The following is a 14,117-nucleotide window of genomic DNA, read 5'->3' on the forward strand; positions in this document are numbered from 1 at the left end:
CTCCCGGGGTCGCTGATGCCACCCCTGGTCTCCTCCGCCGAGCCACAGGGCCGGAGCCTGGGTTCGAGGCTCAGCTGTGCAGTGTGGCTCCGGGACCTGACTCTGCCACGCGCAGCGGGGTTGGGTGGCCCAGGCCGGCGACTTCCTCGAGTTCCCCCTCCCCGCCCCGGGCGCACAGCAGGGTCTCATTACCGCCCATCCCCCTTCGCTAGCGCCCCGCGTGCCGGGGGGTCTCCGCGGCCGGGGGGAGGGGCGGGTTATAATGAATCCCAGGCCGGAAATTCCTCCCGAGGGGCCCGGCTGGGCTGCGGGAGTGAGGGGGGGCCGGCGCTGAGGCTGGCAATCTGCCCGCACCACCCCTCCTCCTCCTCCTCCGCCCCCCGCATCATGGAAACTGGGCCGCCGGCCGACCCCCCTGGCTCCGCTCCACATTCCTGCCTCTGGGGGCGGGCGGGGCACGAAAGCTGCGCTACCCCCTTCGGGCCGGTCCGCAGGGGGAGCCGCGGACCTCCGAACCCTCCTTATGATTTGGGACGAGCACCGCCTCCCCATTCCAGCTTGGGCAGATCTTCGGGGAGGTTAGGGAGACCGGCAGGACCCGCGACACTCCATTCGATTCAATCAACTCTGAGAACCTGGTTCATCTCTAGTTACCCTCCCCCCCACGTGATTACTCTTCATTAAGCGCTCGTGGGCTTACCCCGGGCTGCGCCCGTATTGTGCGCCCAGCCCTCAACGCCGGATTTTCACCTCTCAGCATCTGGCGAGGCAGACACCATTATGCCCATTTTACAGGTGAAGGCAGTGAGGTTCAGACAGAGGAAGGTTCAGATAGTAGGGTCGAGCGGAGCAGGAACTCCGGCCACCTCCTCCCGGAAGCTCCCCGGACGGCGCTGGGCATCTGTAGGCTCTCAGATGCCCCCAGATTCCTCTCAGATGCCCCCAGATTCCTCTCCGGGGCGACTGGAAGGAGGGACTCTGCGAGACGGGGGAGGGCGTGCGGGCTTCGAATCCTGTCTGCTCGCTCAGGCTGTGGGGCTGGGTCTCAGTTTCCGCACGTGGGAAGAGGGCGCCCTCCCAGGCCTTCTGAACGACGTTAGCGGGGGACTCGAGCCCCCGGATCCTCCGAGTCACCGGGCGCGCACACAGCGCTTACCTGCGAGCCTCAGACTTGAGTCGCTGCCTCCTTCCAGCCGTGGGGCCTGGCCGGGCCCCGGCCAGACTGTCCCTGGGGCTCCAGGAGGGCGGGGCCAGGGCAGCGCTAGGCGGGGCCGGGCCAGGGGGCGGGGCCGGGGGCCGGGATTCCTAGGAGACCGCGGCAGTGCCGCGAGCCGCGGCGCGCGGACTCGGACCCGGACCCAGCCGGGTGCGGAGGCGGCAGGTGAGCAAAACTAGGAGCCTGGGGTTCGTCCCCCACTTTCCCCAACTTTTTGTTTAGCCTCTCCCTCCAGATGGGCGCTGAGTGGGGGGTCGGGAGCCCGGTTCCCCCTTTCCCCGGAGTGTGGACGCGCGGGGAGGCGGGACCCCGGAGTGTCCGGGATCCAGCCCCGAGCAACTTCCCGAGACATGGGACCTTCGGATTGTGTCTCCAAGTTTCTGCCTCTCAGGGGTCCCCAGCGTCGACCCACGCCCTCCAGAGTCTCAGGGTCTCTGAGCATGTCCCCATCTCTCTGCAAGCCTCCGCTTCCCTTCCCGCCAGGACCCGCGGTGGCTCAGGGGTGACCTTTCCGGAGCTGGGGCCGGAGCGCCAGCTCTGGCCTGGGGCGGGGTGGTCATTTCTCCAGTTTGGGGCTGGGGAAAGGGCTCCACACTCAGAGACCGGGGTGGGGAACGGGGCTCGCCTCCTCCCAGGACGCTCCCGGGTCTGAGCAGAGAAGTGACCAGCGTTGGGTCCTAGTAGAGCCCCCGTCCTGTGTGGCCTATGACCCTGGCAGGCCCCTCCGCCTCTCCGGGCCGCAGTTTCCCTCTGTGAACACCAGGCTTTGGACGCGGAAGACGCCGGGGCTCTATGCTAGGCCCTGGGCCTTCAGCGCTCCTGTCGGAGGCAGGGATGGGGTGTCCTGCTTTGAGCTTCGGGGGTGCGAATGGGGAGTGAGTAGGATAACAAGGCCTCCTTCCTGGGGCCTCGACTATGGGTTCCAACGTTGCAGCTGTGGAGAAACCAGACTGGGGCAGTGAGGATGCACCACTGGACAGCGAGGTGCCAACCCTCCTCTCCTAAGGCCGGAGCGCCCCGGCCGGGGCACGGTTTCCTCCCACATCCTCCCTTCCGTGGGGGCCACACCACACGCAGCCCCGCGACTCCTGCCCGGCCTGGATTCACTCCTCAGGTCGCAGGCCAGGCCGCACCAGCAGCCGGGAGGGGCTTAAGCCGGGCGGCCCAGACCCTGCGGCAGCCAGAGGTGCAAGGGCGGTGCTGCTCCGGCCGGGACGCGGGCCACTGAGGCCTCGGGCGGTGGAGGCCGGAAAGGAGGCCAGGCGGCTGGAAAGGGGGATGTTTCATCCCGAGGAGCCCGAATTGGAAACGCTGCATCCTGGGGGAACAGCGTTGCCCGGGCTGACAGGAGAGACAGGAGGGGAGCTCACTTGGCAAGGTCCGGCGCCCGGCACCCGCAGCCCCCTGCTTCCTGCCCTGGCGTTAGCCCGGCCGCTGGAGGAGGGGGCGGCCTCTTCTTCGCGGAGTTTAAAGAAATCCTGGGCCAAATCTGCCACTTGTTTTGGTCAGAGCGGTCTTCTCGGAGTCTAGCTCAAGTCTCTCTTGCTGCATGCAGCTTCAGTGCTGACTGAGGAGGTCTGGAAGGAGGAGGCGGGCAGGAAGAGGCTGGAGGCCGCGACACCCACTCCTTCCTTCCCTGCGGTACTTGAAGCGCAGCAGAGGGGAGGTGGGGCCCGCGAGCGACCCCAGCGGACCCGGGCGGCTGAGTGCCCCCTCCCTCCTTTACTACGGTGCAGCCACCTGCGGGGGTGAGCTCGAGCTCGGGCGGCACTTACCCTGGAGACTCCGCTGCCGGGGGCCCCACACCTCCCGAGGCCCGGGACCCGCAAGCTGGCCAAGAGGGCGCAGGCGGCCGGAGCCCCGCAGCCAAGGATGCGCCAAGGAGCAGCCCGCGACCCCCTCCCTGGTCTCCGCCCGCGGGCCCGGCCAACTCTGGCTTCTGCCGCGCGTCCCTGGCTCGGAGCTCCGCTGCGGAAAACCCGAGCGGGGGCGGCTCCCCGCCTCGCAGCCCGGGAAAATCCGGGGGTGGCCGCCAGGGATCTCCAAGCGTCCTGGGCCAGGCAGCCCCATCTTCCCTCCCGGATGTGGGCCCCCGACCTGGCGCTCCGACCGTAGGCCCGTCGGTTCAGTCCCTGCCTCCCACCTTCTCTCTGCAGAGCGCCAAGACGACTGAGAGATGACGGCTGGGAGCCCCGGAGACTGCGGGGAGGTGCGGAGGAGCCCCGAGGGCCGCGTCTCCCGCCTGGGCCGCCGCCTGGGCCGCCGCCGGCGCCCGCGCTCCCCGCCCGAGCCCCTGCGGGTGCGGGCGCGGCTGCGGCTGCGATCGCCGTCGGGGGCGTTCGCGGCGCTGGGGGCGCTCGTGGTCCTGGTGGGCATGGGCATCGCAGTGGCCGGCTACTGGCCGCACCGCGCCGGGGTCCCGGGACCCCGGGCTGCAAACGCCAGCGCGCCCCCCCTGAGCGAGCTGCGGCGCGAGGGTCGGGGCGCCGGCCGGGCCCACGGCCCGCACGAGCGGCTGCGACTCCTTGGGCCCGTGGTCATGGGCGTAGGCCTGTTCGTGTTCATCTGCGCCAACACGCTGCTCTACGAGAACCGAGACTTGGAGACTCGACGGCTTCGTCAGGGGGTGCTGCGGGCTCAGGCGCTCCGACCCCCGGACGGCCCGGGCTGGGACTGCGCTCTCCTCCCCAGCCCCGGCCCCAGGACTCCCCGAGCCATAGGCTGCGTGGAGCCAGAAAGCTGGGACCTGTCCCCGTGTCGGGGTACCTCACCAGTCCCATCAGTGCGGAGTCTGCGTTCAGAGCCTGCTAATCCTCGCTTGGGGTTACCTGCCCTGCTCAACAGTTACCCGCTGAAGGGCCCAGGGCTGCACCCACCCTGGGGTCCACGGACCCAGACTGGCCATGTGATTATCACCGTGCAGCCCTCTGGTTCCTGCATTGAACATTCCAAGTCTCTGGATCTGGGCCTTGGGGAGCTCCTGCTTAGGGCCCCAGCAGCTCGGGACTGTGCTCACCGAAGCTGGCCACGGCTGGACCGCCTTAGTCTGGGGGGTTACGCCAAGTTGGGAGGAGGAGGGGACTTGGGGGCCCGGGTCTGAGGAGCAGGGGACAGCCTGCTATGAGGCTGCAGCATGGACCATGGTACCGGACTAGGATGGGAGTCCCAATGTCTAGTAGATGCTTCAGTCACATCCCAGACTGGGGACGGATGCTCTGGCCCCAGCAGCTGCTAAGGCATCCTGACTTGCATGTCAGCAGAGAAATGCCAGCTGCACAAGGGTTCAAAAAGCCGGAGAGAATGTGTTTTAACGTGGAATCTGGAGACCAGCATGACTCAGCCTTAGGAATTCCTTCAGCCTCCAAAAGTGGCCTTAGCCCTGGACAGGTACCTGAGGGGACTGGAGGTCCAGGCCAGGGTGATTGGGAGATGTATCTGGTGTCTTGGCAAACCCAAAGTGGTGGGCAAGGACCCTAAGACTTGGAAGGTAGGTTGTGATGTTACAGGCTGGGACAGGCTCCCTCCAAGGTGGCACTAGTGATAGGGTTTGCGCCTCTGGGAAGACAGGCAATGGGGTGGAGCTGAGATGTTCCACCGCCATCTGGGATGGAGACTGAGCCTTTAATTCCTACCACGTCAAGCCCTCCCCCCCTCAGCCATGCAGGGTATATCCCACGAGGGCTACACTACTGCCAGTGCCTTCATACTGAGGGTCTGGCCCCTCCCTTAAAGAGGTCTGAGAAGCCCCCTTTCTCTCCTTTGTCGTGGCCTGTGCCACAAAATTTCCCTCCAGTTGGCAAAAAGCATATGCCGGTTCCCAGAAATCCTTTTATATGTTGAAACTGCATTTTGGTCAATGTGGACACCTTTAGAAAATGGCTTGGATTTGGGTCTTCCTGTCGCACGTTTAATTTTTCCCAAGTTGCCGGTAAGAGAAGAGAACTTTAAAAGTTGATCAATCTTCACAGAGTCCTTTTTTTTTTTAAGTTTATTGAAAAATGCAATACAAGAAGAAGCAAGACCAAACAGTATCTAAACACTACCACCACTTCTCTAACTACAAAAGGCCAAAACGGCAGACCTAATTATTGCCTATTTAATCTAAGGATTTTGCCAATTTGATTCGGCTGGCATAGTTCCTATTTTGTCAAGAAATGTAAACAACTACTTGATATGATTCATAATTTTTTTTTTTTAATTTACAAAGCTCCTTCATTTTTGTCACCAAAATAAAACATTTGAGAGAGATCTGTAAAACCAACCAGCCTGGGGCTAAGATCCTGGACAGGTATTTCCCACGAGCCTTCCTTGGTGTTGGTCAGGCCATAGCCCTGGCTCCATTTCCCGAGGTGGACTGTTTGCTTCCTCACCCTCAGCTGCCCCGCAACACACGGTGGGGGGCTGGGGGCGGGCAGAGGCCCTGACAGGTCCCTGCAGCCAGGCTCTGTGGGCCCTCAGCGGATAAATTCAGGTCCTGCTTTGTGGGTGGGTTGGGTAGGTGGGTGGCAGAGACCTCATGTGGCTTGGAAGAAATCTTTGTTGCTGAAGTGAGATAAAAATAAAATTGCAGTGAGAGTTGTTCCTGTGCTGTGTCTGAGTCACTTTAGGAAAACTGCCAAGTTGTTGACACTGGAAATGAACTCTTCTCCCCTCTTCACCATTTCCACTTGGACAGTCTGTTTTTCTTCACACACACGCACACACACAGTGGCAGAAAGAAAAAAAAAAGATCCAAACAATTGCCAAACCCCAAGTTCTGTAACCAGAGAGGGAGGAAAAGGAAAGAGGCTTGGAAGGACACCCCTCGTGTTGGCTTGTCCGAATCATGGCTTCTCAGCGCCAGAAGGGCATTGGAGATCTTCTGGTCCGACTTATAGACAAGGAAGCAGGGTGAAGTGAGTTGGTGACAGATTGAGGGGAAGTTCAGGCCCCTGATTTGTGGTCCTAGGCAGTGAAAGTGGCCACACTGACCTGGATGGCACAGAATACTCAGTGTGCCAGGTTCCTGACATGCACGCTGTGCCCTCTTCCTTTCCCCATCTTCATGCCACAGGTTGCAGCTCTGCAAGCTCCGGCAGCTCTTCCAGCAGGACAGCTGGCCATTGGCAAGTGAGTTCACATCGCATGCCTATATGATGTGAGCTGGATTTCCAACCTCACCACCGCTCTGGGCAACAAAGCTCGGGCTTGGGCAAGGCCTGGAAAAGCCCCATCGCTCCAGACCGTATGCCCCAGGCTGTCTGTCCCTGAGACAGGGCACTCTCCTTCCCCCCGAAGCCTGTCACATATCCCACCTGAGCTCTTCCTGTCCCTGCCCAGAGAGAGCTACCTGTTGGTTAGTAACAGTCTCAAGTAAGTACTAAGAGAAAAACGCACACTCGTGAAAACAGTTCAAACCAACTGAGTTGTCTAAACAAAGGTCAGCCAGCAGAGACTCCGGAGACGTGCTGCGGGCTGGGAGCAGAGGCTGTAGACTTCTCTCCTGCTCACCGCCCTGGAGCCCCCAGCCACTGCTGACTGGGACCCGCTGTCCACCTCAGGAAGCTCACTTTCTGTCCTAGAATCAGGATTCTAAGAACTTGTAGGTAGATCTGTTTGTGGGAAGCAAGCTGGAAGATCAGAGAGGCCCTACTGAATAAAAATGTCCCCTAATCTTTACCAGGAATAGTGGGATTGGGGACATCAGTCCTCATTTTCAAAAACAACAACAAATTAAACCCAAACCCACCACAAACATCAAGCCACAAAACCTGACAGACCTCAGATGGCAAGTGGGGATGAGTGGAGCTGGTGTTTGTACCCCTTGTCAAGTGGGGTTTTGTGGGGAGCGTGGCCCCTAAAAGCCAATTCCCACGCTCCAGAAGGGTCTCTGCAGGCAGGGGCCGGTCTGGACCACGATCGCCTCCTCTCTCAGTCACATCCTCTCTCACCCCAGGATTAAAGAGAGAGGCTCAGGGATGTTCTCCTGGAAATACTTCTTCGCAGGATCCAACTGAGGTAAACTCCACCACTCCCCTGTGTGAAGTGCACATTCCCAGAACTAGAAAACCTTTAAAAAAGTCTCATCAACTTTCTTTGTCCAAATCACCACTAAAAATGTGCGGTTAGTGCTTTTGGCCCAAAGTGCCTATTTTTCTGTGAGTTTTGGTCTCTCCTGAGATGGGAGGTGGGGGGAGCACTTAGCAGAGCCACTGCTTCTGATGAGGTAAAAGGGGAGGGAGGGCAGGAAGGTGAAGGCCACGGATATGTTCAAACATTCACAGTATCAGATATATCTGAAGCAACTTCTTATGTCTTTGATCTAAAGAAGCTCCAAAAAGAAAGAACAGGAGAGAGGAAGGAAAACAATACTACATTCTTAGCAGAGGCCTCTGCCTCCCCACACCACCCTCAGCAAAGGGATAGGGACATCTTCCTGGGGTCTCTGGATCAGGGCAGCCACCCTGCCTGACATTCTGATAAAGTTACATCACTGGCTCTGAGAAAGGGCTGGTTTATGAAGTTTCTGCTGCCATCTAAAGGGTATAAACTAGGGGAGGAGCAGGGAAGCCCCATTAAGCTGGCTTTGTCCCCCAGCACAGCTGACAGAGTCATTGGAGGATTTCCCGAAGAATGCTGGGGACCCTGCCAGTATAAATGGGGAGAGGCTGGTCTGAAGGGGTTACAAACCACCCCATAAAAAAACAAAAGGCTCTTTAAAAACAGTCCAAAGAGTGAAAAGTTGAACAATTTCTGGTATCACAATATAGAAAAATGTATTCAAAAGGATCAGTGATATCTAGAAGACTTTCTTGGTATAAACTCCAAATAGAAAATGAAATTGCTTTTCTGGTGGTTTAGAATCAATCATTTTAAAAGTCTGAAGTCTGACTATTGCAGGTTAGCTTCTTTATCATTCTGCTGGTTTTCTCTGGGACGGGAGATGGGCAGGGAGTCGGGGGAGGGGGGAGGGTAGGACAGTTCCTAGAGGAAAGAAAGAAGCAAAGTTTTAAAATCCCGCAAAGGAGACTGCTACCCAGTCCCGGTGCCAAGTTCTTGTGGCCACAAGTGACAGTCAGGGCCCGAGCGGTTTTACAGGGCCCCGTCCTACCTGGTGATTGATGGCTTCTTCAAGTTATTTGTAAACTACTTGTAGGCATGACTTTATCTGGAACCCTGGCTCCCCAAAAGCAGCTATCCTGCTTCCAACTCTCTAGTCTGGCCCCAGAGCTTCAGCCCTTTCTTTCCTATCCTCCAAACCCTCATTTCCAGACAGCTAGCGCTGCTTTTCTTGGTTTTGTTCTCCTCTGGCCCTCCCAGGTCTAGGCTCAGGGAGACTTGTGACAGCAGAGAGTAGAGCAGCAGGGAGAAGTGGGGGGAGGTGAGGTGGAGAAGCTGGAGGATGCGTGAAGATTCAAAAGGTGGGTGGGATTTACATCCACGCTTGGTGTATCTCTTCCACCCCGTCACTGCTGGCACCGCTGAGGGCAGGAGGAGACCTAGCTGCTTTAGTTGGAGCCAGACACTTAATGACCTCCCACATCCTCCTCCTCAGCCTTCCTCTGCCTTCGGTTTATCAAGTCCCAGCGTGGACTCCTCTGGGGGGATGGCTCCACTCCGCACGCACGGCCCATACCTGAGCTCACTCCTCAGAGATCTCGGTTTCCTGATGGACGACCACCTTGGTCACTGACATGTCTGGGTGCTGCTCCTTTGCCTCCTTGATGGCCTGTACGAGGACCTGAGAAAGACAGAAACAACGTCCATCAGGCAGAAAGCAGCCTGGCTGGTGAAAAAGGCAGGGGTCATAGGACACCATTTCTCTGGCAAGTTCAATCTTTCTGTCTACAGAACCAGAGCAGCATGGGTAAGCCAAGCTGACGATGGCCGTACCCACCCTATCCTGCTTAGGGAGGCTCCTGGACTGAAAACACAGACACAGGGAGAGCTTAGAGCTGTCTCCAAGGACTCAGGGAGGGCCTTGAGGGCTGACAGCCTGGTGGCTCTGGGAAGATTCACTCAAGAAAGGGAGTCTGAAGAACAAAGTGAAATCTGTGTTCAGCGTAGGGTAACCGGGAAGCTCAGGACAGGAGAGGAAACTAGCGAAGCATGCTACAAGAAGGAAGAGATGTCTCTGGCTAAAGTAGAGACAAGAAAGGAAGAAAGAGTGGGAGGGCCCATGACATGCCACATACTGGCCTAAGTACATTACTTATTATGATTTACTTGATCTTTACAACAACTCAATGAATTAAGGCAGTATCCTTAATTTCATATTTTAGACGTGGAAACCGAGGTTCAGTGGTTAAAGTGCTTAACGTTTCACAGCTAGTAAGTAACACAATGGGGATTTTCACTTAAGTCTATCAGACTTTCCTCTTTGCCACACTGTTTTTTAGTTTCAGAGGGAGGTGGAGGGGATGACGACCCTATTTTAGTATCTGGAGGAGTTTTGATCATTTTAGAAAAGCTGAAGGGAGCAGAGGGAAAGTCAAAGAAGAACAATGACACGACTACTCCCCTTGGGCTGCAAGTCGCTGAGCCTCAAGCTCAGAGCACCCCAAGGTGGAGGAGCCCAACACAGGCTTTGGGGGATGGTGGCATGGGATTCTCAGTGCCAGGCCTCCATCAAAAAGGACTCTAGCTAGATTTGACCAGCTGACTGTTAACCCTGGCTGTTAAGACTACTTCTAGGAGGGACGGGAAGAAGGGAGATCCCTCTTTTGGTCTCTTGACTCCATGAAAGCCGTTCTTGGCACCGCTACCTCTACAGGCCCCTGCTCATCCTCTCAGCTTGTTTGCTCAACCAGTCTGCTCATGCTTCAAGGCCCAGCCCAAGCCCCCTCTCTGGTTACTCTGGCCTACACCCCTCTCTCTCTGACAGCCTGCACCTTCTTAAAGTGCCCACTCCCGATCCAGAGTGCACCACATCTTAGCCCTTCCACATGTCCCTCATGTCTCAGAGACTGAGGGACACTGGAGCACCTCTCTGAGCTATCAAGTGTGCTTGTCCTTTTGTCCCAATAACCCTGAAAGAAACCTATGATAATCTTTATTTTACAGAGGGCAAAACCACAGCTCAGAGAAGTAAAATAACTTGCTCAAGGACACACAACCAGTAAGTTGCAGAGTCAGGATTCAACCCAGGTCTGTCTCACTCCAAAGCCAAAACACCTTCCTATGCCATCTAGCACAGATGAAGCACGTGGCAGGGGCTCAGATCACATCAGGCCGCGTAGGTGAGTGCAGGCTGGTAACACAGCAGCATCCCTTGCGCTGGGGCAAACAGACTGCAAGGCCTCCCACTTGGGCTTTTTGCAGCCTTGTTGCTGGGACCCTCAGCCCGGTGTTCTCAGCTGTAAGTCTCAACCCTGCTACCAAGGGAACTGTCAGCACTGCCGCTCAGTCTATTTTTTCTTTTTAAGGCACTCAGCATATCAGCATAAAGGCCACAGAACTATTGCTCCAGCACTCCTGTCAATGATTCCAGAAGCATTTACATGCAGTCTCTTCCACCCCCGCTTCTCTGTAGCTTTACTGTTCTAACCTCACCCAGCAGAGAATTGGGAACATTAATCCTGACCTTATTATTTGCTAATTGCTCGAAGCACACAATTAGCACCTAATTAACATAAAAGCATAGAATTTTAGCACTCAGAGGGCCCAGAAATTAGCTAGATCAACCTACTCTCTTTTAGGAGAGAACAAAAAAAAAAATATATGGGAGGTGAAGTGATTTGCCCAGGGTCATACAACAAGTTAGTGATAGATCTAGGACAGAAATTAAGTTCCAGGTCTCCTGAGTTCCAGCCCCATGACACTGGGGCTGGAACCTTCTAGCTCGCCCCTCTGAGGGTAGAGACTACATGTTGGTTTGATATCATCTACTGTCTCCAGCACAGGTTTGGGTACATGATATCGCCTGAACAGCAACAGCTCTATTTACTTGGAGCCCCCCACATGCCCCACAATGTACATCTGTATCTCACTTGATTCTCACAACCTTGAAGGAAGATGCTATCTTATAGATGAGGAAACAGAGGCCTAGGGAGTTAGGGCTAGAATATGGTAAGAACTAGGATTTGAGTGTAAAGCCCATGTTCTTTGCATTACACTTCACTGCTTCTCCAATCTACGGCCCCCATCCCACAGGCCTCAGTGATCCGACGCCCTTTGTCCTTCTTCTCGATTAAGAGCTAGCTAAGGAGCCCCCTTGGAGATAAAGCTGTTATCTTTTTTTTTTCTTTTTTTGGCGGTACGCGGGCCTCTCACTGTTGTGGCCTCTCCTGTTGCGGAGCACAGGCTCCGGACGCGCAGGCTCAGCGACCATGGCTCACGGGCCCAGTCGTTCCGCGGCATGTGGGATCTTCCCGGACCGGGGCATGAACCCGTGTCCCCTGCATCGGCAGGTGGACACTCAACAACTGCGCCACCAGGGAAGCCCCGTAAGCTGTTATCTTTTGCAAGCCAATTTCGGTGTCCATCAGTGATCCCTCCCCAGAACCTCTCCCATGCCCAGGATCTCAGCATTCCCACCTGATCATGGTCAATATCGGCATCTCCTGTGATCACAATTCGCTTTTCAATCCGGGTCTCTGAAATCCCACCTTTTACAGTCTGAAACAAAAGAGAGGTGACCATATGAGAAAGAAAGAAAGAAAAACCCAAACAGCAAAACAAAACAACAGCAAGAAATTAGTCTGAAAACTATACTCCAAATTTTAATCTGCTGCTGGGTACTGAATAGGGCAGCTTTCTCACACACTTGTTCAAAATCTTGGCTGGACCTGCTAAAATGAGCACACGCCTGTTCCCTAGTATTGCTAAAACCTTTAATAAGCTAAACAGAAAGTCATAATTCTCTATTATTTATTTTTACCCTTTTCTTCCTCCCAAACACTGAAGAATTTCTGTGAGTAAACAAAACAGGTGTTCCTTTTTGCTCTTTTCCTATATATTTTGATTGTTTTCAAGAGGCAAACAAATCAGAAGACTATGAACAAAAAAATGTCATGAAGCTTGAAATTAGGCTCTTTATTTTAAAACATTTTCATATTACTGATGTCAAAAGACCCTCAAATAATCCCCCCAGGGTAGGTAGGTTTCCCTACTTCACAGATGAGGAAACCATGGTCTAGACATATTACATAACTGGCTTCCAGCCATCTGTGTGTTGATGATGGAGCTTGGTCAGCAATCTAGATCTCTTATTTACAAGAAAATGCTTTTTCATCTAGTGCTACCACCAACATGGATTGTCTCTGATTTTCTGGGAGTAGTCCCAATTTTAGATACTTTGTCCCTCTTGCCCCCATAAACAATATTCTAACAATTTCAATATTTCAGCATCCAAACTACAGTTCCCATGGCCTTGATCCTGGACATGACATAAAAATTCTTCGTGAGACCCGGAGTTCTGATATTTGGCTTGGAAAATATGGTTGCTTAATAATACCAACAACACCTGCCCTTAAACAGACTTTTTTCTTAATAGATCTTTATTGGAGTATAATTGCTTCACAATACTGTGTTAGTTTCTGTTGTACAACAAAGTGAATTAGCCATATGCATACATATATGCCCATATCCCTCCCCCACTCCCTATCCCACCCCTCTAGGTCATCGCAAAGCACCGAGCTGATCTCCCTGTGCTATGCTGCTGCTTTCCACTAGCTAACTAGTTTACATTCGGTAGTGTATATATGTTGATGTTACTCTCACTTCACCCCAGCTTCCCCTCCCCCACCGCATCCTCAAGTCCATTCTCTATGTCTATGTCTTTATTCCTGCCCTGCCACTAGGTTCATCAGTGCCATTTTTTTTTTTTAGATTCCATATATATGTGTTAGCATACAGTATTTGTTTTTCGCTTTCTGACTTACTTCACTCTGTATGACAGACTCTAGGTCCATCCACCTCACTACAAGTAACTCAGTTTCATTTCTTTTTATGGCTAACATTCCATTGTATATATGTGCCATATCTTCTTTATCCATTCATCTGTCGACGGACATTTAGGTTGGTTCCATGCTCTGGCTATTGTAAATAGTGCTTCAGTGAACACTGTGGCACATGTCTCTTTTTGGTTTTTTTGTTTGTTTATTTATTTACTTATTTATTTATTTATTTATTTATGGCTGCATTGGGTCTTCGTTGCTGCGCGCAGGCTTTCTCTAGTTGCAGCGAGTGGGGCTACTCTTTGTTGAGGTGCGTGGGCTTCTCATTGTGGTGGCTTCTTTTGTGCTGTGGAGCACGGGCTCTAGGCACATGGGCTTCAGTAGTTGTGGCACATGGGTTCAGTAATTGTGGCTCAGGGACTCTAGAGCGCAGGCTTGGGCTTAGTTGCTCCGTGACATGTGGGATCTTCCCGGACCAGGGCTCGAACCCATGTCCTCTGCATTGGCAGGCGGATTCTTAACCACTGCGCCACCAGGGAAGTCCCCGTGTCTCTTTTTGAATTATGGTTTTCTCAGGGTATATGCCCAGTAGTGGGATTGCTGGATCATAGGGTAGTTCTTTTTTTTAGTTTATTAAGGAACCTCCATACTGTTCTCCATAGTGGTTGTATCAATTTACATTCTGACCAACAGTGGAGGAGGGTTCCCTTTTCACCACACCCGTTCCAGCATTTATTGTTTCTAGATTTTTTGATAATGGCCATTCTGACCAGTGTGAGGTAATACCTCATTGTAGTTTTGATTTGCATTTCTCTAATAGTAAGTGATGTTGAGCATCTTTTCATGTGCCTCTTGGCCATCTGTATGTCTTCTCTGGTGAAATGTCTATTTAGGTCTTCCACCTATTTTTTTAATTGAATTGTTTGGTTTTTTTTGTATTGAGCTCCATGAGCTGGTTGTATATTTTGGAGATTAATCCTTTGTCCATTGTTTCATTTGCAAATATTTTCTCCTATTCTGAGGGT

General features: G+C 54.1%; 2 protein-coding genes across 18 annotated transcripts in view; one reads left to right on the plus strand and one right to left on the minus strand.

Annotated features, from left to right (window-relative positions):
* The first annotated feature begins 883 nt into the window (after positions 1-883).
* On the plus strand, positions 884-5,794 carry TMEM200B (transmembrane protein 200B). Its single transcript, XM_027109412.1, has 2 exons — positions 884-1,381; positions 3,373-5,794. Exon 2 carries the CDS (start codon positions 3,393-3,395, stop codon positions 4,314-4,316), a length of 924 nt encoding a protein of 307 aa, XP_026965213.1. The 5' UTR covers positions 884-1,381; positions 3,373-3,392; the 3' UTR covers positions 4,317-5,794.
* EPB41 (erythrocyte membrane protein band 4.1) overlaps positions 5,446-14,117 on the minus strand; it is a 206,215-nt gene continuing 197,543 nt past the window's right edge. For 16 of the 17 annotated variants that reach the window (XM_027109405.1, XM_027109402.1, XM_027109397.1 and 13 more), the window contains 3 exons: positions 11,732-11,812; positions 8,832-8,936; positions 5,446-8,179 (listed from right to left, as the gene is read on the minus strand). In XM_027109405.1, the coding sequence (XP_026965206.1) occupies positions 8,838-8,936; positions 11,732-11,812 (180 nt within the window). In that variant the 3' untranslated portion in view covers positions 5,446-8,179; positions 8,832-8,837. The remainder of the gene's footprint in view (positions 8,180-8,831; positions 8,937-11,731; positions 11,813-14,117) is intronic. The other variant, XR_003433356.1, reaches the window with a different exon arrangement.

Source organism: Aethalodelphis obliquidens, unplaced genomic scaffold (assembly GCF_003676395.1).
Source record: "Aethalodelphis obliquidens isolate GAN/ISIS:26980383/991018 unplaced genomic scaffold, ASM367639v1 scaffold9, whole genome shotgun sequence".
NCBI lineage: Eukaryota > Metazoa > Chordata > Mammalia > Artiodactyla > Delphinidae > Aethalodelphis > Aethalodelphis obliquidens.

Coding starts and splice junctions, on each gene's coding strand:
- TMEM200B (XM_027109412.1), top strand. CDS start 3,393: ATGACGGCTGGGAGCCCCGGAGACTGCGGGGAGGTGCGGAGGAGCCCC.